The following is a 27,280-nucleotide window of genomic DNA, read 5'->3' as shown; positions in this document are numbered from 1 at the left end:
TCTAGTCAATGAGGCAGAGTCTACTGGGCAGCTTCTGGAAACGTTTCTTTAGTCTTAAAAGAGAGATACACAAAGAAGAAACAGCTCCTGCTCTTCATCCCTGCCTGCCCACGGTGCTTGGAAGTGCCCATATCAGGTCAACCAGAGAAGGAGACACCAAAAATGGTCAAGTATGAAGATGGAAGGGCTTGACTTGGTTAAGCCACTCAACCAATTGGCCCTGGATTCTCTCTGCTGCCTGAATTCTTTTCTTTTTTTTTCTTAATTTTAGACAAGGTCTCACTCTGTCACCCAGGCTGGAGTGCAGTGGTGTGATCTCAGCTCACTGCAGCCTTGAACTCCTGGGCTGAAGCAATCCTCCCACCTGAGACTCTCAAGTAGCTGGGACCACAGGCGTGTGCCACCACACCTGGCTAATTTTTGTATTTTTTTGTAGAGATGGGGTCGTGCCATGTTACCCAGGCTGGTCTCGAACTCCTGAGCTCAAGCAATCCACCCGCCTTGGCCTCCCAAAGTGCTGGAATTACAGGCATGAGCCACTGAGCCAGACCTTTCCTTTCTTTTTCTTTTTCTTCTCTTCTTCTTCTTTTTTTTTTTTTTTCTTGAAATGGAGTCTCACTCTGTTGCTGAGGCTGGAGTGTGGTGATGTAATCTTGGCTCACTGCAACCTCCGCCTCCTGGATTCAAGTGATTCTCCTGCCTCAGCTTTCCAAGTAGCTGGGATTATAGGTATGCACCACCACACCTAGCTAATTTTTTTGTATTTTTCATAGAGACGAGGTTTCACCATGTTGGCCAGGAGTTCAGACCTCCCAAAGTGCTAGGATTATTACAGATGTGAGCCACTGAGCCCACGACCTTTCCTTTTCTTTTTTGAGACAGGGTCTCACTATATTCCCCTGGCTGGTCTCAAACTCCTGGGCTCAAATGATCCAATCCTCCTGACTCAGCCTCCTGAGTAGCTGGGATTTCAGGTGCGCACCACTGCACCTGGCTCTGGATTCTTACACTTAGGCCATTTTTGGCTGGAGTTTCTCTTAATACTTGCAGATGGCAGCACCCCAACTGAATCACACAACACTAGTTTCTCTCTGTTTTACTCATGGGTTATAGTTTGTCTCAAAACCAGAAATGGCATTAAGTCCTTAGTTTTCTGTAATGTCCTTTTTCTGATCCTGGATCCCATCCAGAAACATGACATTGTACTTAGTCCTAATACCTCCCTAGGCTCCTCTTCATGGTGACAGTCGCTCAGACTTCCCTTGTTCTTGGCTTTCTTGAGAGTTTTGAGGAGTGCTGGATGGTTATTTTGTAGAATGTCCCTGAATTTGGTTTTGTCTTATGTCTTTCTTATCATTAGACAGAGGTTATGGGGTTTTGGGAGGAAGACCTCAGAGGTAAAGTGCCTTTCTCATCGCATATCGAGGGTGCCTACCATCGACGTGACCGGTCACTGTTAATGTTGCCCTTCATCACCTGGCTGAGGCTGGGTTTACCAGGTTTCTCCACTGAATGCTCACTCTCCCCTCCACCCCTTTCCACACTGCACACACTCTTCGGAGGAAAGACACTGTGTGCTGCCTACACTTAAGGAGTGAGGCTTATGTTCCCCCAACTCTTGGGGACAAAGTATCTACATGAATTATTTGGACTATTCTTCCACATGGGTGATTCACCTTCTGCAATGACTGGAAGCTTCCCGAGGCTCTCACCAGGAGCAGATGCCAGTGCCATGCTTCCTGTATAGCCTGCAGAACCATGAGCTAGTTTTCCTTATTCGTTTATGAAATCATTTATTTAAACTGAGCTTGGTGGCTCATGCCTCTAATCCCAGCACATCGGGAGGCTGAGGCGAGAGGACTGCTTGAATCCAGGAGTTTCAGGCTGCAGTGAGCTATGATTGCACCACTGCACTCCAGCCTGGGTGATAAAGCAAGACCCTGTGTCAAAAATCAAGGTAAAAATAAGATAAAAATAGATAAATCATTTATTTGTACCAGTATGGACTCATGAGTTCTTTTGAGTTCTAATCTAATATAACTTTATGTTTTGGGAGCTTTTTTGTTGCTCGGATTATTCTAGTTTTGGTTACTGAGACCCTTTTAATTGGCCTCTGTCTCCCTTTGGCATACCCCACCATTGTAAGTTTTGTGTGTATGTGTGTGCTTGTGCGAATTTCCTTCCTTTCTGGCACTGCAAGATTCTCCAGGCTTGTCTTTTATATTTCCTGGTTGATATACTTTGGATATGTGTCCCCTTTACAACTTATGTTGAAATGTGACCTCCAGTGTTGGAGGTGGGGCCTGTTGGGGAGGTGGGAAGTGATTGGATCACAAGGGCGGATCCCTCATAAATGGCTTAGCGCTATCCCCTTGGTGATGAGTGAGTTCTCACTCAGTTCACATGAGAGCTCGTTGTTTAAAGGATCCTGGCTCTTCCCTCTGTCTCTTGCTTCTGTTCTCACAATGTGATACACCAGTTCCCCCTTTGCCTTCTGCCATGATTGGAAGCCTCCCGAGGTCCTCACCAGAAGCACATGCAGGTGCCATGCTTCCTGTACAGCCTGCAGAATCATGAGCCAATTAAGCCTCTTTTCTTTATAAATCATCCAGCCTCGGGTACTTTTTTGCAGCAATGCAGAAACGGACTAACACACTGGCCCTGTCCTAGAATCAGCTGCCTCTCCAAAGAGTTCTGTGCTGGTTAATACTGAATGTCAACTTGATTGGATCAAAGGATGCAAAGTATTCCTCCTGGGTGTGTCTGTGAGAGTATTGCCAAAGGAGCTTAACATTTGAGTCGGTGGGCTGGCAAAGGCAGACCCACCCTTAATCTAGGTGGGTACCATCTAATCAGCTGCCAGCGTGGCCAGGATATAAAGCAGGCAGAAAAAACATGAAAAGGCTAGACTGGTCTGCCTTCCAGCCTACATCTTTCTTCCATGCTGGATGCTTCCTGCCCTCGAACATCGAACTCCAATTTCTTCAGTTTTGGAACTTGGACTGGCTCTCCTTGCTCCTCAGTTTGCAGATGGCCTACCGTGGGATCTTGTGATTATGTGAGCAAATACTTAATAAACTCCATATATATAAAGAGAGAGAGAGTGTGTATATATATATATATATACATACTGTGTGTGTATATATATATATATATATACACATACTGTGTGTGTGTGTATATATATATATATATATATATATATATATATATATACATACATACAACATCTGAATGATAGTACACTAAACAGGACTTTGTACTAATGTCTCTAACTCATATCCATTTCCACATGGATCATTTTAGCCATCTCTACTTGCTTATCTGTAATCTCCCACCCCAACAATGAGAACATTAGCTTCCACCATTGCTAATCTAGGTGGATACCATCTAATCAGCTGCCAGTGTGGCCAGGATGCTTCCACCATTGAACGTGTCCCCCAAAGTTCATGTGTTGGCAACTTGATCCTCAACATGGTGGTGTTGGGAGGTGGGGCCTAATGGGAGGTGTTTGGGTCATGGGGCCCCTGCCCTCATGATAGAGTAATGATAGAGTGGATTCCTTATAAAATAATAAGTTTGGCTCTCTTTTGGCTGTCTGTTACCTTCTCCTTGCTCATCTGCTGTGACATGGTGCACAAGAAGGCTCTTGCCAGATGCTGGTCCTATGATCTTGGACTTCCCAGCCTCCAGAACTGTGAGCCAACACATTTCTGTTCATTATAAATTACACAGCCTGTGGTATTCTGTTATAGCAGCACAAAATGGACTAAGACACCTTGTCAAACTCTCTTTTTTCCTGTGCTACACTGTCCTGCACCTTCCAGATAATGGCTGCTCTATCAGCCTGGTTCTTGGAACGAGAATGACATAGGGTAGAGTCCCAGCTGACCAACAGTGGAGATGTATCATGAGCAAGAAATAAACCTTTCTCATTTTCAGCCACTAAGCTTTGAAATATTCATTACAGCAGCCTAACCTAGCTCATCCTGACTGACAGAATTTATAACAGTGAAAGATGGAAGTAATGCAATTATCTACCAAGAAGGAACTGATACAGCTTAGATATTTGTTCCTGACAAGTCTATGTTGAAATTTGATGCCCAGTGTTGGAGGTGGGACCTAGTGGGAGGCATTTGGGTCATGGGGGTGGATCCCTTATGAATGGCTTGATGCCCTCCCTTTGATAACAAGTGAGTGATCCCTCCATTAGTTCATGTGAGAACTGGTTGTTTAAGAGAGCATGGCACCCCTCCTACTCTCTCTTGCTGCCTGTCTTGCCATGTGACATGCCTGCTCCTCCTTCACCTTCCACCATGAGTAAACGCATCCTGCAGTCCTGACCAGAAGCAGATGTTGGTGTCAAGCTTCGTGTTCAGCCTGTAGAACTGTGAGCCAAATAAACCTCTTTTCTCTATAAGTTACCTAGTTTCAGGTATTCCTTTATAGCAATGCAAAACGGACTAATACAGGGACAAAGTTAATAAATTATGGTACATTTCAGCAGTGGTCTACTTGTACAGCCCTTGCAAAAAAAAAAAAGTCAGTTTCTATTACTGACATGAAAAACTGTCTGTACTGTCAAGTGAAGAAAAGAAGCAAGTTATGGAACAGTTTATTCAGTATGATCACATTGTTGTAAAACAAATAATGTATGCACATTTTTTGGTATATGGATAGGAATAAAACACTGGAGGAATATACACCAAATTGTCTACAGAAATGATCTTTGCATTTTAGAGTTTTGAGTTGTTTGAATTTTTACAAATTCTGAGTCAAGATTCTCTCTGCTCTGGGCTGGATCTGTTTCATTTGTCAGATGGCAGCTAGACTAGATTATGCAAATTGGATTTCCCCTTGGATGCATTTGACAGTCTACAAGGTTAAGTCTGGAGGCAAACATGTGGACATGTTAAGTGGGGACAGGCTAATAAATAAGGCAATTTGAGCAACATTCCTGGAATTTTTTCCAAGCCTATCAAAGGCCCAGAATGTAATCGGTACTCATCTTGATTCCCAGCATAAACAATGGTGATTACAAACCAATGAAGACCTTAGATGGTTTCTGAGCCTCTGTTTGTTCCTTATGACTCTCAAATAATTATTTTCAGAGAGCAGTTTCAGCAATGATGAGGATTGGGTTTGGGGTGGGGGCTTTGTCTCATTCATCTTTGAATTCTCAGTACCTGGCTCTGGCTTGGCATGGGGTAGGTGTTCAATTACTGTCATTCTGAAATGTCTGTTTTCAATAATGATTATTAGTTTCAAATATATTTATTTTATTTTTTGAATGATCATACAGTAAGATTGAACTTTTGTGGTGTGCAGTTTTTTGTTTTTTGTTTTTTTTTTTTTTAGTACAAGGTCTCACTATGTCACCCAGGCTGGAGTGCAGTGGTGTGATCACAACTCACTGCAGCCTCAACACAACTGGCTCAAATCTTCCTCCACCTCAGCTTCCCAAGTATCTGGGACCACAGGTGTGCACCATCATACCTAGCTAATTTTTTAATTTTTAATTTTGTGGTGATGGGGTCTCCATATGTTACCCAGGCTGGTCTTGAACTCCTGGGCTCAAGCAATCCTTGTGTCTCAGCCTCCCAAAGTATTGGGATTACAGGCATGAGCCACCACGCCCAGCCTGGTGTGCAGATCTGTGAATTTTAAGACATGTATAGATTTCTGAAACCACCACTATCATCAGAATACAAAACAGTTGCGTCGTCCCCACAACTCCATCATGCTTTCTCTTTATCATTACATTCCCCCCACCCCTCACCCCTGGCAAACACTCATGGGCTCTGTGTCATGGCTTTGTCTTTTCAAGAATGTCCTATAGATATGATCATGCAGCAGATGATCTTTTGAGAGCAGCTTCCATTACTCAGTTAGTTTCTTTTTATTGCTGAGGAGTATTCCTCAACGTTTTTTTTTTCTTTCACCTTTCATTTTACATTCATATGAGTACGTGTGTGGGTTTGTTACATGGGTAAATTTTATGTCATGGGAGTTTGGTGTACAGATAATTTAACCACCCAGGTAGTAAGCATAGTACCTGGAAGGTAGTTTTTCAATCCTCTCCCCGACCTTCCACCCTCAATAGGTCCCAGTGTGTATTGTTCCCTTCTTTGTGTCCATGTGAACTTTGATATTTAGCTGCCATTTATAAGTGAGAACATGTGGTATTTGGTTTTCTGTTCCTGTATTAATTTGCTTAGGATAATGTCCTCCAGCTCCATCCATGTTGCTGCAAAGGATATGATCTCATTCCTTTTTATGGCTGCATAGTCCATGGTCCTCAACAACATTTTTTGAGCACCTACTATGTGCCAGGCACCATGCTTGGTATTGGGGATATAATATACAAAGGGAAGACGTGGTCGCTATTGACTTGGAGCTTTCACACATTGATGGGAGATTCATAAATCTTTGAGGTCCTAAGGGAGTCTGATTCATCTCATCCTTAGCTTCTCAACATATGGACTATAGACCAAAAGCACCAGCATTCCTTGAGAGCTTGTTAGAAATGCAGAATCTCAGGCCCTAAACCCAGACATATTGAATCACGGTCCGTACAAGATCCCTGTGCACATTCAAATTTGAGAAGTGTCAGTCTTACTATGCCCTCCATAGAGTGCAGAACTTCCTGCTTCCCTGCCCAATACCCATTCAGTCTTATTATTTTTTTTCTTTTTTGAGACAGAGTCTTGCTCTGTCACCCAGGCTGGAGTGCAGTGGCACAATCTCAGCTAATTGCAACCTCTGCCTCCTGGGCTCAAACAATCCTTTCACCTCAGCCTCCTGAGTAGCTGGGACTACCAGTGTGCACCACCATGCCCAGCTAATTTTTGCATTTTTTTGTAGAGATGGGGTTTTGTTATGTTGCCCAGGTGGGTCTTGAACTCCTGGGCTCAAACAATCTGCTGGCCTCAGCCTCCCAAAGTCTTGGGATTACAGGTGTGAGCCACCGTGCCCAGTCAAGTCTTTTACAATTTTTAATTAATTAATTTAGAGATAGGGTCTTGCTCTGTTGCCCAGGCTGGAGCATAGTGGCGTGATAACTACTCACTGCAGCCTCAAATTCCCAGGCTCAAGTGATCCTTCTACTTCAGCCTCCTGAGTAGCTGGGACCACAGGTGTACACCACAACTTCTGGTTAATTTTTTATTTTTTTTTATTTTTTTGAGACAGAGTCTTGCTCCGTCACCCAGGCTGGAGTGTAGTGGCATGATCTCGGCTCACTGCAACCCCTGCCTCCTGGATTCAAGCAATTCTCCTGCCTCAGCCTCCTGAGTAGCTGGGACAAAAGGCGTGTGCCCCCACGCCTGGCTAATTTTTTGTATTTTTAGTAGAGACGGGGTTTCACCATGTTAGCCAGGACGCTCTCGATCTCCTGACCTCATGATCCACCCACCTAGGCCTCCCAAAGTGCTGGGATTACAGGCGTGAGCCACGGCGCCCAGCCTAATTTTTTTTTTTTTTTTTTGTAGAGACAGGGTTTCACTGTGTTGCCCAGGCTTGGCCATTCAGTCTTTGCAAGAATGCCTTCGGTAATGGATGTCTCATTCTTGGCAGCCAGCCCTTTCCAGGAATGGGCAGCTCTAATTGTTTGCAGTTTTTCTTAGTCTAAATGAAAATTTGCTTCTTTATAAATTCCACACTACAGCTCTAGCTCTGACTTTTGGGTCAAGCCAAAATACACCTACTTCTTTGGCCTAATATTTCTCTGGTTGTTTACAGACCTGCTGCCCTTTTCTCCAGGCTGCACATTCCCCTCACCACCACTGATGCTATAATCATTCTTTATATTCATTTATTCACCCACTTTGTGTGTGTGTGTGTGCGTGTGTGTGTGTGTATTTTTTTGAGATGAAGTATTGCTCTGTCTCCCAGGCTGACGTGCAGTGGCGCAATCCCAGCTCACTGCAACCTCCGCCTCCTGGATTTAAGCAATTCTCCTGCCTCAGCCTCCCAAGTAGCTGAGATTACAGGCATGTGCCACCACACCCAGCTAATTTTTGTTTGTTTGTTTGTTTTTGTATTTTTAGTAGAGATGGGGTTTCACCATGTTGGCCAGGCTGGTCTTGAACTCCTGACCTCAAGTGATGCGCCTGCCTTGGCCTCCCAAAGTGCTGGTATTACAGGTGTGAGCCACCACATCGGGCCTCACTTAGTATATTTTTATTGGAACCTACTACATCCAGACATTGAACTTGACCAACATCAAAAAAAATTGACATAGAGTTAAAATGGGTTAATTGGATGTTATAGTTCTGAGTATTTCTTTTTTTTTAATTTTTATATATGCTTTTATTTTTCTGTGATTACAAGCACAACTGAATATCAAATGCACAAAGTAAGAATTATACGGGGAAAAAAAAATCGGATACGATCATTTATATATCACCTTTTCAAGGCTATTTCCATCCAGAATAACCTTGGTTTGCCAGGGCCAATAGAAAGAAGTCACAAAATCGCCTTTAGTCAAATTTGTGTGTTTGCTTTCTTCTATAATTCCAATACCTCCACCATCAACGACTTGAGATAGCTGCCAAGGTGTCATATAATCAGTGCCAGTGTCTTCATTAGTTCTACAATGAAGGCTGTCACTTCACACTTGGAAGGTTGCATAGCGGCCAGGCAGAGGTGCTCCTCACTTCCCAGAAGAGGCGGCCGGGCAGAGGCACTCCTCACATCCCAGACAGGGCAGCCGGGCAGAGGAGCTCCTCACATCCCAAACGGGGCAGCCAGGCAGAGACGCTCCTCACTTCCTAGACGGGGTGGCGGCCGGGCAGAGGCTGTAATCTTAGCACTTTGGGAGGCCAAGGCAGGCGGCTGGGAGGTGGAGGTTGTAGCGAGCCGAGATCACGCCACTACACTCCAGCCTGGGCAACTTGGAGCACTGAGTGAGCGAGACTCCGTCTGTAATCCCAGCACTTCGGGAGGCCGAGGCGGGCAGATTACTGGAGGTCAGGAGCTGGAGACCAGCCTGGCCAACACGGTGAAACCCCGTCTCCACCAAAAATACAAAAACCAGCCAGGCGTGGTGGTGTGCGCCTGCAATCCCAGGTATTCGGTAGGCTGAGGCAGGAGAATCATGGGAGCCCGAGGCAGGGAGATTGCAGTGAGCCGAGATCATGCCGCTGCACTCCAGCCTGGGCAACAGAAGGAGACCGTCGAGAGAAAAGGGAAAGGAACGGAATGGAACAGAGCGGAACAGAAAGGAAAGGAAAGGAAAGGAAAGGAAAGGAAAGGAAAGGAAAGGAAAGGAAAGGAAAGGAAAGGAAAGGAAAGGAAAGGAAAGGAAAGGAAAGGAAAGGAAAGGAAAGGAAAGGAAAGGAAAGGAAAAGAAAGGAAAGGAAGGCAGCAGTTCTGAGTATTTCTTATAAGATATTAATACAAATGATGGGAAGAAAACTTTTAGATGAAACATTTAATATGGATATTGAGGCAAAATTAGAAAGATATATTTGGTCTTTGTCCCTGGTGCCGGGCACATTTCTCTTAGTACCCTTAGAATTTCTGGACTGATAAGGGTGTTTTTTTCTTTGTTTTTTTTTTTTTTTTTTTAGAGACAGGGTTTTGTTCTGTCACCCAGGCTGGAGTGCAGTGGCACCATCATAGCTTACTGCAGCCTCAAGCTCCTGGGCTCAAGTAATCCTCCTGCCTCAGCCTCCAGAGTAGCTGGGATTACAAGTGCGAGCCACCACACCTGCCTATGGGTGTATTTTGTATGCTAATGAGATGATGGGTGACTGGGGACCCCTACGTAGCTTCAGATCAGGCTGGTCCCTGGAAAGACCAAGGCAGGATTAGAGGGTTGGAACTTTTGGCTCCCCCTCCAACATCCCAGGGGCTCGAGATTGACTTCTGTCACCAATGGTCAATGATTTAACCAATCACGTCTGTGGAATGAAACCTCCTAAACCACAGGGCTGGGAGAGCTTCTGGATTCATGAGTACATCAAAGTGCTGGGAGGGTGGTGCACCCAGAGAGGGCATGGAAGGTCTACATCAGCCAACACCCCCATACTTTGCCCTAGGCATCTCTTCTATTTTGCTGTTGCTGAGTTTTATCCTTTATAATAAACCAGTACTAGTACATAAAGAACATTCCTGGCTGGGTATGGTGGCTTGTGCCTGTAATCCCAACACTTTGGGAGGCTGAGGAGGGAGGATTGCTTGAGGCCAGGAGTTCAAGACCAGCCTGGGCAACATAGTGAGACCCTGTCTCTACAAATAATAAAAAAAAATTCGCTGGGCACGGTGGCTCATGCCTGTAATCCCAGCATTTTGGGAGGCCTAGGTGGGCAGACCACAATGTCAGGAGTTCGAGACCAGACTGGCCAACATGGTGAAACCCCGTCTCTACTAAAAATACAAAAATTAGCCGGGCGTGGTGGTGGGCACCTATAATCCCAGCTACTCAGGAGGCTGAGGCAGGAGAATCGCTTGAAACCGGGAGGCAGAGGTTGCAGTGAGCAGAGATCATGCCACTGCACTCCAGCCTGGGCAACAAGAGCAAAACTCCGTCTCAAAAAGAAAAAAAAAAAGCGAGTATAATGCAGGCCAGGCCTCTGGTCTTTTGGGGGAGTGTGGGGTGGTTTTGTATATAACTAGCTAATAGGAGAGTCGGGGTAGGTGGGCAGTTATGAAGGAGGAGAGGACCCAGGGGTGGTGGTTCACACCTGTAATCCCAGTGCTTTGGGAGGCCAAGGTGAAAGGATGACTTAAGGCCAAGAGTTTGAGACCAGCCTGGGCAGCATAGTGAGACCCCCCAACTCTATTTAAAAAAAAAAATCATGAAGGACAGCCCCTGTCCTTCCCATTCCATTATTTCCACTTTCTGAGGCTGTTCTTATTTGTGACAACATGAGGGAATATATTGTGTAGGTTAATCTGTTAATAAGTCAATCTGAGTAATGGCATCTGGAATACCGATGGTTAAAAAAGGGAAAATATGTATAACTTAGAGGTTAGACAGTATGGGATTGGGGCTCAGACAGCCCTGAGGTCTGTCCTGGCTCTGCCACTCACTAGCTGTGTAACCATAGACAAATTACTTAACCTCTGTGTGCCTCAGTCCTCATTTATAAAATGAGAATAGCAGTAAAGTCTACCTCATTCGGTTGTAGTGAAAATTAGATAAGACTATTTACGTACAGTGCCTAGCACAGATTCTGGTGCATACACGGTGGCTGCTGTTTCTGGGTGAGCTTAGGGACGTCATTTAATCTCTTGGGGCTTCTTGGGGTTGTTCATGTGGAGAAAATAATACAAAGGATGGGATATTGCCTTGAAAAAATAGAACTGTACTTATGAATGGAAGTTGTTTTTTAACCATTCAATAATATATTAATAAATAGCTGAAGGGTTTTTGCTGGTTGAGTTGGAAGCCCCAGAGGGGCTGGAGGCCACCCCAAGGCAGTACACATGAGTGCAGACAGAAGCTAAGATCTCATTCATAATCAGCTTGGAGTCCTGCAGTGGCTTGATTCTTGGAAATTGTGTGTAGGATAGCATGCCGATAACATTGCTTACCTGGTAGTCATTTTCTCTTTTGTACTCATCAATGAAATTCTGGTTTCCTTCAGACATTCAGTGGCCATGAGCTTTAAGGAATCCTAGCCCTCTCCTCAGGTCCATGAGATGGGAGACTGGATCTTGAATATCTCAAACCTATCATGGTAAGTCCTCTTTTTTTTTTTTGCCAGTGATTGGTTCAGAAACAGGCATGTGACACCATTCTGGCCAATGCAGAAAAGACTGGGCAGTGAGGCTCTGTGAACATTTTCTCATTTTATAAATGAACCCAAGGAGGAAACATGTGTTCCTTTCTTGCTCTGGCTTTGGAAGTTACTTTGTGAAGATGTGATGTTTGGAGCTGTGGCAGTCATCTTGCAACCATTAGGAACGATGCTATGTTTGGCAATGTGAAAAGCTCAAAAGAACTTAAGCCTTTGATGATATCATTGACCAATTAAGACCCTCCCCAACTCTTCCGCCCCCAGGCATTTTGCTATGTAATTATTTTGTATATGGACCCTGTATTCTGCAACCTTGTTAAATTCATTTATAAGTTCTAGTGGTTGTTTTGTAGATTCCTAAACATTTTCTATGTAGGAATCAGGTTGACTGGGCGCAGTGGCTCACACCTGTAATCCCAGCACTTTGGGAGGCCAAGGCAGGTGGATCACCTGAGGTCAGGAGTTTGAGACCAGCCTGGCCAACATGGTGAAACCCTGTCTCTACTAAAAATACGAAAATTAGCCAGGCATGGTGGGAGGTGCCTGTAATCCCAGCTACTCAGGAGGCTGAGGCAGGAGAATCGCTTGAACCTGGGAGGTGGAGGTTGCAGTGAGCCAAGATCACACCATTGCACTCTAGCCTGTGGGACAACAGAGAGATTTCATCTCAAAAAAAACAAACAAATAAAAAAACAAAAAACAAACAACAACAACAATTAGGTCACCTGAAATAGAGACAGGTTTTCTTCTTCCTTTCTGATCTTTATGCTTTTTATTTATTTTTTCTTGCCTTATTGTAAGGGCTAGAACTACCAGTACAATGTTGAATAGAAGTGGTGAGAATATGCATTCTTGCCTTATTCATGGTTTCATCTTGCCGTATTAGATTATGCATTTATCATTGCTTAAGTCAGTTGAATTGGGTTTTCTGCAAGCTTCAATGCTTCCAGCTAAAAGCACTCCATCAGACATCATCACAGAAGGAAAGATTGATCTTAGAAGACTTGGTTATATCTAGGTTGGTGTTATCAGGGTTACAGTTAAAATAGTTAACATCTTAGGCGAGGTGCAGTGGCTCATGCCTATAATCCCAACACTTTGGGAGGCTAAGGCAGGAGGACTGCTTGGGACCAGGAGTTCATGACCAGCCTAGAAAGCATAGTGAGACCTTGTCTCTAAAAAAATAAAAAATAAAAAATAAAATAGCCAGGCATGGCTGTGTGTGCTTGTAGTCCCAGCTACTCAGGAGGCTGAAGTGAGAGGATCGCTTGAGGCCAGGAGTTTGAGGTTACAGTGAGCTATAATTGTGCCACTGCACTCCAGCCTGGGGAACAGAGCAAGACCTTGCTAAAAAACAAACAAACAAACAAACAAAAACTAACATCTTGAATTACTTCTGTCTGCACATCTCTTAGGTTCTACTTGAATCATAGTTGCTTTGCTCCTGGGAGACCCTGTTAGGTAACTAGAGCACCCTAATGGCGCTGGTTCCGGGTTCTTCTTCCTCAATGCAAGCCCGCCAAAGGAAAAACCAATCAGAGAGAGGTGTTTTTTCCCACCTTGCTCTAAGCCCCACCCCAACCAATCACAAACATCCACGCAGCCCTCTTGGGCATAAAAGAAGCAAACCCCCCACCACTCTCTCTCTCTCTGTCTCCTGCCCAGCCCAGCCTGCTGCCTCCAACAAAGATCTCTTGGCCGAGCCGGTGTGCCGTGGTCTTAAGTCTGAGCGTCACTCTTTCATTGGTGCCATGACTCGGATTGGGACTCCCCACCTCCGGCGGGACCCCAGTCACCCTCAGACTCAGACCAGGCCCCAGCCGGCCTTCGCCCTATTTCCCATCCGCCGAACAGCGCATCCACCACCGGCTCCTGTTTGGTAAGTCCCCTTCCATAGCCTGCTGCCTAGCCCTATACTGTGGCGACAGACTCCTGCTTCCCCTCCTCGACCTGCAGGGAACAGAGTTTTCTCCCTCTCCTCCTCGGCCCTCTGGCCTGAGCCTCCGCCTCGTGCCATACTGTTGGCTACATACAAAATCCTGGTACCAGGTGGCTCACGGTCCCTTGGCCATCCTGTTGGCCCTTCAGTTCCTTCGCCTTGGTGATGACCAAGCGAAGGCTCTGAACCTGATTACAATGCTCGCCATCACTGCCCTTTCTACCATGGGAGGCTCCGCATCCCTGCCGGCCGACTCTCCCCTAAAATGCCTTTTAGACAATCTGGCTGCCTTAGGCCTTGCTGCTGACCTTAAACCCAAGCGCCTAATCAAATTCTGCACGCGAGATTGGCCAACCTACCCCTTAGACAACCAAAGTAAATGGCCCCCTTACGGGTCCCTAGACCCTGGAATTCTCCAGGATCTCTACAATTATTGTGAGCCCACGGGAAAATGGGCAGAGATTCCCTATATTTCCGGCTTTTTCCTATTAAAGGATAAGCCTCACCTCTGTATGTCCTGTCGACCCCAACCCCGACATGTCGTGGCTGCTCTCTGCTCCAAAGGTCTTTCTCAGCCCTCTCTCCCTCCCTCCACCTCCGATTTCGACCCTGCTGACAAACTGCCTCCATATCACCATCCTCAACCTTGCCCTCCCACCACCGCTCCGCAACCAACAATCCCCACCCCCACTCCCCCCCCCGGCTCCTTCAACTTCCCTTCAACCCCCGTCTGCTCCTCTGCCCAGCCCCCCGGCCACCCGCTCCCGATCCCATCTCCCCGTCCTGGCTCCCCTCAGGGAGGTTGCAGGTGCCGAAGGTATTGTTCGCGTCCATGTGCCCTTCTCCATGGCAGATCTCTCACAAATTGAAAGACGCCTAGGCTCATACACCTCCGATTCAGCCTTATACATCAAATAATTCCAATACCTTATCCAAGCCTACAGTCTTACCTTCCATGATATTTACATGATTATTTCCAACACCCTCCTTCCCGAGGAACGTAGGCGAGTCTGGGAGCAGGCCTGTACCTATGCAGATCAGGTTCACCAAACAACCCCAGCCCTACCCATCGGAGCGCAGGCAGTCCCCGAGCACGATCCTGGCTAGGATTATAACTCCCAGAATGGTGTCACAGCCCGAGACCACTTTGCCACCTGTTTAATAACAGGTATCCGAAATGCAGCTCAAAAGGCTGTCAATTTTGAAAAACTCCACGAAGTCATCCAGGAAAAACATGAAAACCCGTCTGCCTTCCTCGCCCACCTTACACAGGCACTCCAACAATACACCAACATAGACCCTGAAGCCCCCGATGGCAGGCAACTTCTCATGTCCCATTTCGTCACACAAAGCTTCCCAGACATTCGGGCCAAACTAAAAAAGCTAGAAAGAGGTCCCTTTACCCCCCAGACCAAGATCCTCGCCACTGCATTCAAAGTCTATCACAACCGTGACGAGCAGGCAAGGAGGCAGAAGTGCCAGATGTTGGCTCAGGCCTTCAAGGCCTCCACCCAGCCTATCAGACGCCATGCCTCTATGTCCACCACTCACCGCCAAACCCCCGGACCCTGCTTTAAATGTGGGAACGAAGGTCATTGGGCCCGTCAGTGTCCTAATCCTAGGCCACCCAAACGACCGTGCCCCAAGTGCCAACAGTCCGGCCTCTGGGTGACCGACTGCCCCAGCTTCCCTGGGGGAGCTGGGCCAGACCCCCGCCCTGAGGCTGATCTCATTGGGCTGGCAGCCTACGACTGACGGGGCCCTGGGACCTCTTCCCCAACACACACCATCACCACCCAGGAGCCCAGGGTACCGCTTACAGTGGATGGGCGTCTCGTCATTTTTCTCCTTGATACCGGAGCTACTTTCTTGGTTCTGCAGGAGTATTGGGGTGCTGTCCCCACCTCTGGCCCTCCCATAGTCGGGGTAGGAGGCCAGACCATGTGGCCAAAGACCACCCCACCCCTAGCATGCTCTTTCTCTGGTCATCTCTTTTCTCACAAGTTCCTAATTATGCCCCAGTGTCCCCTTCCTTTATTAGGTAGAGACATCCTTTTTCAAATTTGGGGCAGCTATTACATTCAACCCCACAGTGCTCCCAGACTCCACCTGTCTCCTCGCTGTAATCTCCAGTTCCCCATATCCGCCCAGCTCTCTGCCGCCTCTGCCGGCCTCCGTTAACCCCACAGTTTGGCATGTAACCACCCCTTCCCTAGCTCACTGCACACCCGTTAAAATTTCCCTAAAATACCCCAACCACTTCCCTAGTCAACCTCAGTATCCTCTTCCGGCTACTAGCCTCAGAGGCCTGCAGCCCCTCGTTTCCGAACTCTTATGGAAAGGATTCCTCAGGCCTACACACTCTCTGTTCAACACTCCCATACTGGCAGTAAAAAAAAACAATGGAACATTTCACCTGGTTCAAGATCTACGTCTCATCAATGACGCTGTCAGGCCTATCCACCCACTAGTTCCTAACCCCTACACCCTCCTCTCCTCTATTCCGCCTGACACAACACATTTTTCTGTCATAGACCTTAAATATGCCTTCTTTACCATCCCCCTCTTCCCACAAGCTCAGGATCTTTTCGCCTTCACCTGGACAGATCCAGACACTCAACAATCACAACAACTCACCTGGACAGTCCTTCCCCAAGGGTTTCGAGACAGCCCCCACATCTTTGGACAAACCCTAGCTGTGGATCTCAGGTTACTGCAACTCCCTCAGTCCACCCTCCTGCAATACGTGGATGACCTCCTCCTTTGTTGTCCTTCTCTAGCAGTCTCCCAGACTGACACCGTATCTCTCCTCAACTTTCTGGCAGACAAATGATATCTAGTATCTCCACTCAAAGTCCAACTCTCCTCCCCCCAGGTGATCTATTTAGGGGTCCTCCTGTCCCACAACTCCAAGGCCATAACCCTAGACCGAAAATGTTTTATACGGAGCCTCCCAGTTCCCAAAACCAGGCAGGAACTTCTTTCATTCCTCGGGTTAGCAGGGTATTTCAGAACATGGATTCCTAACTACTCTCTCTTAGCAAAGCCCCTCTATGACTTGGCCTGCAGAGCCCCGTCCGAACCCCTGTTACTCAACCCTTCCAGGCCCTCCAACAGGCACTTCTCAAGGCCCCCGCCCTACATCTTCCAGATCTCCAGAAACCCTTCACCCTATACGTACATGAACAAAAGGGACTGGCCCCAGGTGTCTTAGGTCAGTTGCAAGGGCCTTCATTTGCTGCCATCGCATACTTGTCCAAACAATTAGATCCCACAGTCAAAGGCTGGCCTCCATGCCTCCGCGCCCTGGCGGCAGCCTACCTTTTACTCAAGGAGTCCAAAAAACTCACCTTCGGGGCCAACACAGTCATTGCCTCCCCTCACCACCTTAAAGATCTCCTCACATATAGAAGCCTACAAACCCTTCCCCCTTGCCGTATACTCTCTCTCTTAGTCTCCTTTCTGCACGATCCAACCATCTCCTTCCAGGCATGTGCCCCCCTCAACCCGGCCACTCTACTGCCAGTCAACCATGACCTCCCCCAACACAATTGTAATGAAATTCTGGAATCTCTCCTTCCTTGCCCATCTCACATCAGCGAAGGACTCTTACCCCACTCTGATCACACCTAGTTCACAGATGGCAGCTCCTTCATATCACAAGGCCAATGCCTCACGGGATACGCTGTGGTCTCACTGACCAAAACCATTGAGGCCAAGCCTCTGCCGCCACATATCACCAACCAACAGGCAGAGCTAATTGCGGCTACCCACGCCTTCGAACTGGCGGCAGATCATACACTCACACTCTACACAGACTCCAAATATGTTTTTCACATTCTGCTCTCTCACGCCACCATCTGGAGAGAGAGAGGATTACTCACGACCAAAGGAAACTCAGTCACCAATGCCTCTCTCATCTCCCACCTCCTTAAAGCCTCACTACTCCCTTCAAAGGTCGGCATTGTCCACTGCAAAAGCCACCAGACCAATTCTTCACCAATCACTCAAGGTAACAACAAAGCCGATCATCAGGCCTGAAGAGCAGCCCTCTCTAGTCTCCCTCCCACCTTTTTAGCAATACTCTCAAGCCCACTCGACCCTTCCCCCTCCATCGTCTCTAGACATACCCTCTTCACTCATCTACATTCCATTTTTCACACCAGCCCCCAGGCTCTTAAAACCTTCCTGTCTTCCTTTTTCATGCTAACGCCCTCTGATCTTCAGTTTCTTCAAGACCTCACCTCCAACTGCACTATTTGCCAGAGGACAAACCAAAACACACCCTTAAAACCCAGCCCCTTTCCAACCCACCAGGCCAGAGGACATATCCCTGGTAGCGACTGGCAACTTGACTTTACCCACATGCCCCCAGTCAAGAAATTCAAATTCCTCCTAGTCTTACTGGACACGTTCTCTGGGTGGGTCGAAGCTTTCCCCACCACCAACAAGCAAGCCACTACAGTCGCCTCACTCCTCCTCACCGAAATTATCCCACAGTTTGGAATACCCTCCTCCTTCCAGTCAGACAATGGCCCAGAATTTGTCTCCCAGATCTCACAACACATTGCGACAGCCCTAAACATCCCCTGGCACTTCCATATTCCCTATCATCCTCAATCTTCAGGCAAGGTAGAGCATACTAACCGCTCCCTTAAAGAAACTCTCACTAAACTCTCTCTCGAACTACATCTAGACTGGACTAAACTTTTACCCTTAGGCCTCTTTAAGCTGCGAGCACTCCCAAAAAAAACCCTCTCTAATCTCCCCTTTCGAGATCATGTACGGCCGCCCTCCTCTTCCTCCAGGTATCACCCCATCTTCCAGTCCTCTCCCCTCCGACATTCACCTTCCCCTCCTTACCTTTATCTGGTCACAATTATGGAAGCAGCAAGATCTCATACTCCCGGATACGTCCAACCCTCACCCCCCCTTCCCTCTATCCCCAGGCCAATGGGTTTACTATTGTCTCCCCCAGCCTTCCCACACCCCTCAACTAACTCCAAAATGGACGGGGCCTCTCCAGGTAACGCTTAGTACCCCTTCCGCAGCCAGGCTCCAAGAATCTCCTCACCGCTTCACTCCTTGGCTTCACATTTCCAGGTTGAAACCAGCCGCAGGTCCAGACAGCCCAAGAACCAGGACCTCCGCCTCACACTACGTCTCTACCCCTATACCTAACCAACCCTTAAAAATCCGCATTTCCAAGGTTCCTTCCTTCCCACCTATCCCCGAAGATTAACATTCTGCTCCTCCTCGTCGTCTCTACAGCCTTCCTCTTCTACTCCCCCTCCCTTTCGCAGGCCCCATACCACTTCTTCACTCTCAAGGAGACATACACTCAAGGCCGTAGGGTTCACACAAATATTCTTAGTTATACCAACTGTTCTCTCAATGCCTCCAGCATAAATCTCACCATCCCTTATCTAACCATGATAGATAACCATTGGACCACGGCTACACAAATTAAATTTGCACTGTGCTTCAAACACCAACGGACCGACCAACAGTGCAAAACACAGTGGCTTCAATGCTATGGCTGTCCCTGGCGCTATTGCCACATGAACTGGGCAACGGATTGGACCCTCGGCAAATCCAACCGGCCCTCAGCTCAATCCTTTCTGTACTATACGTGAAGTAAAGGGTTTATGAATATTAGCCGCGGCATCCACATTTCTGACCCAGCCAATTCAGTCTGGGGAGAAGAGGTGACTGGAGGCATTTACCCTAGCAATGCATACTCCTACCCAGTGCAGACCCTTACCATCACCCTCACTTACAAAACCTCCCCCAAAATCTCGCTTCCCAGCATCTCTGGCGACATCTCTCAAGCCGCCGAAGACCTCCTCCAGCAGCTAGACTCCTCCTCCGTTTCCATCTCAGTACAGCAGTCCTGGCTCTTACTTCTACAGGAAGGAATCCAACTGTTAAACGCCTCTAATATCTCTCCCTCCAACTGCTTCCTATGTGCCAGCCTCAATAAACTACCACTTATTGCTGTTCTTGTCACCCTCCCAAACACTACCAACACTTCTGATCATTCACCACCCCCCAACACCCCCTTAATATCCGGTGTTCCCCTCTTCAATACGTCCCAGGCCGTTACCTGCTACACAGACTCCTCTGAATCCTTTTCCTTCTGCAATACCTCCACCTCCTACCCTAACTCTTCCGCCCCCAATGGATACTTCTTCTGGTGTAACCACACTCTTTACAAAACAATCAATTCCTCCATCAATACCACCTGCTTCCCCATCACACTTCTGCCACAACTTACCCTCCTCTCCCTTTCTGAAGGGACCACCGCCTTCAACCTTAACCACCCTCCCATAAATCAGGCCCTAAGAAGAAGATGGGCTGTCTTTATACCTGCCATCCTTGGCCTCTCCCTTGCAACCTCCCTTCTAGGCTCCGCTCTAGGGGCCACCTCCCTCGGATACGGAGTCTCGCAGGTTAATGAATTAAAGATACACCTAGAATCCACTATTGAACAAACTGCGCAGTCACTAGCCGCCCTGCAACGACAAATCACCTCTTTAGCCAGAGTAGTCCTCCAAAACCGCAGAGCCCTAGACCTCCTGACAGCTGAAAAAGGAGGCACATGCGTTTTCCTCCAAGAAAGCTGTTGTTACTTTATTAATGAGTCCCAGGTTGTTGAGACTAACATAAAAAATCTTAATGACATAAGAGAAAAACTCCTCGAAACGAATACAGGCTTCTCACTTTGGGACACTCTAAAAATGCCTCTTTTAGCTTGGGTCCTATCATTTCTTGGACCCCTCCTAGGAATAGCGGCCTTTTGCACCCTCCTCCCCTGCCTAATAAAGTTCATGCAACAACGAATCTCCTCCTTATCTAACCAGACTTTTAACCAGCTTCTCATCAGGCACTACCAACTCCTAGCAACCGAAGAAGATGACCAGGACTCACCTACCCATGGCCTCTGCCTCCAGGACCTGTAATTTCTTAGATTTCCTCCAGGCCTTCCAAGAAGATACGTGGCTCATAGCAGATCCCTCCCTGCCATATGGATGGCTTGCGTCCATAGATGACCTCTACTTACAAGGGACATCTTTAGACTTCACACCCCGGGAAGTGTTCACCTTCAGCGCTGTCTTCCTTGGCCTCCTGCTATTGCTCTGCCCCTACAGTCCTCCAATATCCCTTCCCAAGATGCCCCCGTTCAGCAGGAAGTAGCCAGATGAACAGCGACGCCCACCTCCCCACTTCTTAAAAAACAAAAAAGGGAGGAATGTTAGGTAACTAGAGCATGCTAATGGCACTGATTCCGGGTTCTTCTTCCTCAATGCAAGCCCGCCAAAGGAAAAACCAATCAGAGAGAGGTGTTTTTTCCTGCCTTGCTCTAAGCCCCACCCCAACCAATCACAAACATCCACGCAGCCCTCCTGGGCATAAAAGAAGTAAACTCCCCACCGCTCTCTGTCTCCTGCCCAGCCCAGCCTGCTGCCTCCAATAAAGATCTCTTGGCCGAGCCAGTGTGCCGTGGTCTTAAGTCTGAGCGTCACTCTTTCAGACCCCTGCTATTCCCAGTGATGCTGCGAACTGGGGTTCAAAGTGGGGTGGTCTGGTGAGGCCTGAAATCTATGTCCCATGGAGAACTGGCTGCATCCCTTACAGAACCTGCCACATATTTCTGCAACTTCCAGGAGGAAGGCTGGAATTTACTGAGCTTATAGAAGCCAATTATCCAAAGAGGATGTGATCCAGAAGCAAGATAAAGATCAAAAGGACTCAGCTGGGATTTGGCCTTCTCCAGGTGGAAGGAATAAAATCTGCAATTGGCTCTGAAAATAAAAACCAAACAAAATCTCAGGCAATCATAGACACGGCTCTTTGCTATTTATGAGCTTTTCTTTCTTTCTTTTTTTTAATTTAAACAAATGTTAAAAGATTTTTGTGTGGACCTCAGATTCCAGCTTTCACACTGAAACTCAACATCAGTGTCAAAGCACTTGCAGGCCATATGTGCTCCAGCGAGGGTTTGGGAATGTTGGGTGGTGTTGGTGGGCACCCATAGTTGCCACCTGCTATCACATGAATGCCTTAGGCATGATGGATTGCCAGTGCCCCTCTGAGCAGTCACTTGGAAGCTTTGCCAAAATATAAAGATCTAACATGAACAGAGGGTGCTTGGCTTTTTAACTACAGTAGCCACCTTTCAGATACCTGAGGCTTTGGTCTCCTCAGTTCCAAAAGCCACACAGCAGCTCTTAATGTAGAGAGAGGAAGGCACCTGGGGCAAAGTCACATTCTTCCAAAGCCTTCACATCAATCTTTCGTGGATATTGAGTTTTAAAATGTTGGTAATTGTCATGTCTTTTGCAGCCTGACATTTGGGAGGAAGGGTGTCCAACTTTATTATTTAAAAAAATTGTTTTAATTACATTTAATTTAAATTATGGCAAGAACACTTAACATAAGATCTGGCCTCTTCACAAAATGTTAAGTGTACAGTACATTATTGTGGACTATTAATTTTTTTGTGTGTGTGTGAGACAGTCTCTGTCACCCAGGCTGGAGTGCAGTTGTGGAATCATAGCTCACTGTAGGCTTGACCTCCTGGGCTCAAGCAATTCTCCACCTCAGCCTCTCAAGTAGCTAGGACTATAGGCGCACACCACCATGCCTGGCTAGTTTTTTTTTTTTTTTTTTTTTTTCATTTTTTATAGAGAAAAGGTCTCTATAAAAGAGGGACTTTTGGCCTGGTGTGGTGGTTCACACCTGTAATCCCAGCACTTTAGGAGGCCGAGGTGGGCTGATCACAAGGTCAAGAGATCGAGACCATCCTGGCCAACATGGTGAAACCCTGTCTCTACTAAAAATACAAAAATTGGCTGGGCGTGGTGGCACGTGCCTGTAGTCCTGGCTACTTGGGAGACTGAGGTGGGAGGGTTGCTTGAACCCAGCAGGTGGAGGTTGCAGTGAGCTGAGATCAAACCACTGCACTCCAGCCTGGCGACAGAACAAGACTCCATCTCAGAAAAAAGGTAAAATAAAAATAGAGACTTTTGTTGCCCAGGCTGGTCTGAAACTCCTAGGCTCAAGCAATCCTCCTGCCTTGGCCTCCCAAAGTGCTGGGATTACAGCATGAGCCACCGTGCCCAGGCTATGGTTAACTTTATAAATTAATATTTGTTGTGAACCACAGAGAAATCATTTAAAAAATGGATCCAAGGGGTTTCTAAAGGGCTGCTCCCACGGCTGCCAACGCAGGTCTTCCATGGTGCTGGGATGGAGGCTCTAAACAGTCTTGCCCTTCATGACTGGCCCTTGATCTGAACAGAGCTGAGCTCTCATTGGCTGAGTCTTCTTATGGTTCCACTGTTGCACATTCACAATCCTGCAGGCTGTAGAAAATGCTCTCATAACAGAGGAAACAGTTCTGATCTAGTGAATATCACTGTGTGATATTTTATTGAATAAAATAATAATAGTAAACTCCTGGATCACTCAGCATCTGTCCAAAATAGTCCAGACCTCTAGGATGAACAAGTGAATGAGTAAATTTTTTTTTTTACTTGTGGTAAAATGTACATAACATAAAATTTAACATTTTATACTAAAGTGTTACACTAAAGTGGCCACTAAGTGGTACATTTATGCTAAACATATACTCTATACAAAAGGCCACTAAATGCTACATTTTACTTTTATTTTTTTATTTATTTCTGAGACAGAGTCTTGCTCTGTGGCCCAGGCTGGAGTGCAGTGGCATGATCCTGGGTCACTGAACCTCTGCCTCCCGGGTTCAAGAGATTCTTGTGCCTTAGCCACCCAAATAGCTGGGATTACAGGTTTGTGCCACCATGCTTAGCTAATTTTTGTATTTTTAGTAGAGACAGGGTTTTGCCATGATGGCCAGGCTGGTCTTGAACTCCTGGCTTCAAGTGATCCACCTGCCTCGGCCTCCCAAAGTGCTGGAATTACAGGTGTGAGCCCGGCCACATTTTTCAATGGTTAATTTTATGTTTTGTGGATTTTCCCTTAATAAAAAGAAGAAGGACCTTAAATATTCACCATTTTAAGCATTTGAAAGTGTACAGTTAAGTGGTAGTAAGTCCATTCGCAATGTTGTGCAAACATCACCTCTATCTTGTTCCAGATCATTTTCCTTACCCCATATGGAAATCCTGTACCCACTAAGCAGTTCCTGCTGTTTCCCTCCTGCCTCCAATCCCTGAATCACAAATCTGCTTTCTATCTCTATGGATTTTCTTATTCTAGATATTTTTTATAAATGGAATCACACAGTATGTAGCCTTTTGAGTCTGCCTTCTTTCAGTCAGCATAATGTTTTCAAGGTTCATCCATGTTGTAGCATGTATCAGTACTTCATTCCTTTTTAATAAGAAGGAATATTATTATTATTATTATTATTATTATTATTAATTTCCGAGGTGGAGTCTTGCTCTGTCGCCCAGGCTGGAGTGCAGTGGTGCGATCTCGGCTCACTGCAACCCCTGCCTCCCGGGTTCAAGTGATTCTCCTGCCTCAACGTCCCAAGTAGCTGGGATTACAGGTGCCTGCCACCACACCCAGCTAATTTTTGTATTTTTAGTAGAGATGGGGCTTCACCATGCTGGCCAGGCTGGTCTCGAACTGCTGACTTCAAGTGATCTGCTTGCCTTGACCTCCCAAAGTGCTGGGATTACAGGCGTGAGCCACCGTGCCCGGCCAAGAAGGAATATTATTGCATAATGATATTAACACATATTGCATGGCACAGTTATCTCTCATTTTGATTATCCATGCATCAGTTTATGGATATTTGGGTTGTTTTCACCTTTCGGCTATGAACATTTGTGGATAAGTTTTTGTTTAAATCCATGTTTTCAATTTTTTGGCATATGTGGTAATTCTGTGCTTAACTTATTGAGGAACTGCCACACAGTGACGGTTCCACAGTGCCTGCATAATTTTGCATTCCTACCAGCAGCATATGGGGGCTCCAATTTCCACACACTTGTCAATGCTTGCTCTTGTCCTTTAAAAAAATTATAGCCATCCTAGTGGGTGAGTAAAAGACTTTCTGTTGGCTGGGCTCGGTGGCTCATGCCTATAATCCCAACACTTGGGGTGGCCGAGGCAGGCGGATTGCTTGAGTTCAGGAGTTCAAGACCAGCCTGGGCAACATGGTGAAAACCCGTCTCTACTAAAAATACAAAAAATTAGCCAGGTGTGGTGGTGTGTGCCTGTAGTCCCAGCTACTTGGGAGGCTGAGGTGGGAGGATTGCTTGAGCCCAGGAAGTTGAGGCTGCAGTGAGCTGTGATAGCACCATTGCACTCCAGGCTGAGCAACTGGAGTGAGACCCTGTCTCACAAAAACAAAAAAACCTCGACTTTCTGTCTAAACTCCTTCTCCCCTGCCTTTCTCCCAATTTCTCAAATAACTAATATAATTTTGCACAATAATTTTTTAAGCTACCTATAGTTTAGTCTATCAATTGTGATTCTTTTGGTTACAAATAACAGGAAACCAACTCAAACGAGGTCAAACAATAAAAGCCAGCTTCAGAGACACTTCTGGTGTGGTTTGATCAAGATTCCAGCTCTGTTTCACTGCAGTTCTTCTGGCACTGCCTTCTCCGTAAGTTGGATTCATCCACAAACTGGCTTTCTCCAGGGCTGTAAGACAGTTATCAACAACAAACAAGGTTACAAGCTTCCTTATTCATATCTGAGGAGGGAGAGTCACCGCCTTTAATTGATGAATACAAATCCTAACTCCGTTGATTGGACCAGTCTTAAACCAATTCCCCTAATCGTGGATCACTGGGCTGATTCACTTAGGCTAAGCCTGGGTTACTTGAACCAATGAAGGGCAAGTCTGATGGAAATACCCTGATAAGCTTGGACCCATCAAGTCCCACCCTTGGATTTGAGATTTAGGTCAATTCCATCCACCACGACTTTCAGACAATGAGGGAAAAGGAAATCGATATCCACTCTATTACTATTTGCTTTGTTAGAGGATTTGGTGAAAAGAAGTCCATTTGGTAGAATCTTTTTTCTTTTCTTTTCTTTCTTTTTTTTTTTGTTGAGATGGAGTCTCGCTCTGTTGCCTAGGCTGGAGTGCAGTGGCACGATCTCGGCTCACTGCAACCTCCACCTCCCAGGTTCAAGTGATTCTCCTGCCTCAGCCTCCTGAGTAGCTGGGACTACATGTGCGTGCCACCACACCTGGCTAATTTTTTGTATTTTAAGTTGAGACAGAGTTTCACCATGTTAGCCAGGACGGTCTCCATCTCCTGACCTTGTGATCCACCCGCCTTGGCCTCCCAAAGTGCTGGGATTACAGGCGTGAGACACCACGCCTGGCCCGTTTGGTAGAATCTTAATGTCCATCTGCTAGAGTTATGGTCAAGTTGAAGTGGACTGGCAGCCTTTCTGTTATAATGATTCTAAATAACATTATTAATACTTAGTGTCCTAAACCTTTATATATCTTAAAACTTATTTGTGGGTATTATCAGTATTCCCACTTTACCGATGAGGTTTGTAAGGTTGACAAATCTGAAAGATCGTATCACCTTGAACCAAGACGGGATATATGTGTGTCCTTTCTAGGCATATTCTGACAGCTCAGCAGAGTCGGCTAAGATGTGTGGGCACCCGGACAGGCTAATGTCGAGGTATCCTATTGAATCTGGCGGTCAGGGTTAAAAACCTGGCCCCATCACCTACCAAGTGGTGACCTTGAGGAAGTTACTAGCACTTTGTTCCTCAGCGCTTTGGCAATAAATAGTACCTACCTTGTAGAATTGTTAATGAAGGTTACATCATTCATATACATGGTAAGAGCCTGTTACTCTTTGTAAAAAAGTCTTTGTAAAAAATAATGACACTTTTCTCTATCTGGTTACATTTCCAGGGACGTTTTAGCACCATCCTTGAGGTTTGGCACCTGCTGTTCCATCCCTTAATCCAGTTCAGGCTGCAACCTGTACCTTCTCCAACCCCCAGCCACTTTGCTAATCAATATCTTATCACATCATATCTCAGTCTGGGCTCTCCCAGGCCAGGCAGGGAGCCCCTAGGTCCTGCCAGCCTGCTGCCACTGTCTGCATGGCTCTTAGCTGAGGAGACAGAAAGCAAATCCTTCCCAAAGATGCTGGGAAATTAGTTTAGCACCGTCTGCCGGTGTGCAGTGACTCAGAGGCAGCCAGCCCAGCGGGGCTCATGGGCTCCAGGGTTTGAACAAGATTGATGTTGTCGTGAATGCAAAGCAGGCTGAGAGAGCCACAGGGGCTGGGAGGCAGGGCAGGCAAGAGCCCTCTGTTTACTCCTAGCTCCCCTTCTAGGTGAGCTGAGGTTTTGGGCAGCAGGGCCAGCTCAGCTGCTTACTATGATGTTAGGGAAGCCAGAGGACTCTGAGGAGGGGCAGTGGGGTGCAGGAGAAAGCCAGAGGTAATGTGAGTGGGCATCTCATCCCGGTCACTTACTGTGTGACCTAGGATAAGTAGCTTAACCTCTCTGAGCTCCCACCTCCTTGTCAATCAAATGGGGTTTAGGGTTGCTGAGGATGAGTGAGATGATGCATGTAAAGTGCTAATCTTAACCCAGCACCTGGAAC

General features: G+C 46.7%; 1 protein-coding gene across 4 annotated transcripts; it reads left to right on the top strand.

Moving 5' to 3' along the window:
- Positions 1-17,995: 17,995 nt before the first annotated feature.
- Positions 17,996-21,281, top strand: LOC134733501 (uncharacterized). 4 transcript variants are annotated; one of them, XM_063623111.1, is made up of 3 exons: positions 17,996-18,712; positions 18,790-18,895; positions 20,562-21,281. In XM_063623111.1, exons 1-2 carry the CDS (start codon positions 18,052-18,054, stop codon positions 18,792-18,794), a joined length of 666 nt encoding a protein of 221 aa, XP_063479181.1. In that variant the 5' UTR covers positions 17,996-18,051; the 3' UTR covers positions 18,795-18,895; positions 20,562-21,281. The 4 variants fall into 4 exon arrangements, with proteins under 4 accessions (XP_063479181.1, XP_063479180.1, XP_063479179.1 ...); XM_063623110.1 differs by having other exon boundaries at positions 20,550-21,281; XM_063623109.1 differs by having other exon boundaries at positions 19,496-21,281.
- Positions 21,282-27,280: the final 5,999 nt, after the last annotated feature.

Source organism: Symphalangus syndactylus, chromosome 18, assembly GCF_028878055.3.
Source record: "Symphalangus syndactylus isolate Jambi chromosome 18, NHGRI_mSymSyn1-v2.1_pri, whole genome shotgun sequence".
Classification (NCBI taxonomy): domain Eukaryota; kingdom Metazoa; phylum Chordata; class Mammalia; order Primates; family Hylobatidae; genus Symphalangus; species Symphalangus syndactylus.
Note: the sequence above shows the minus strand (reverse complement) of the source record. Positions and strands in the feature narration are given on the sequence as shown.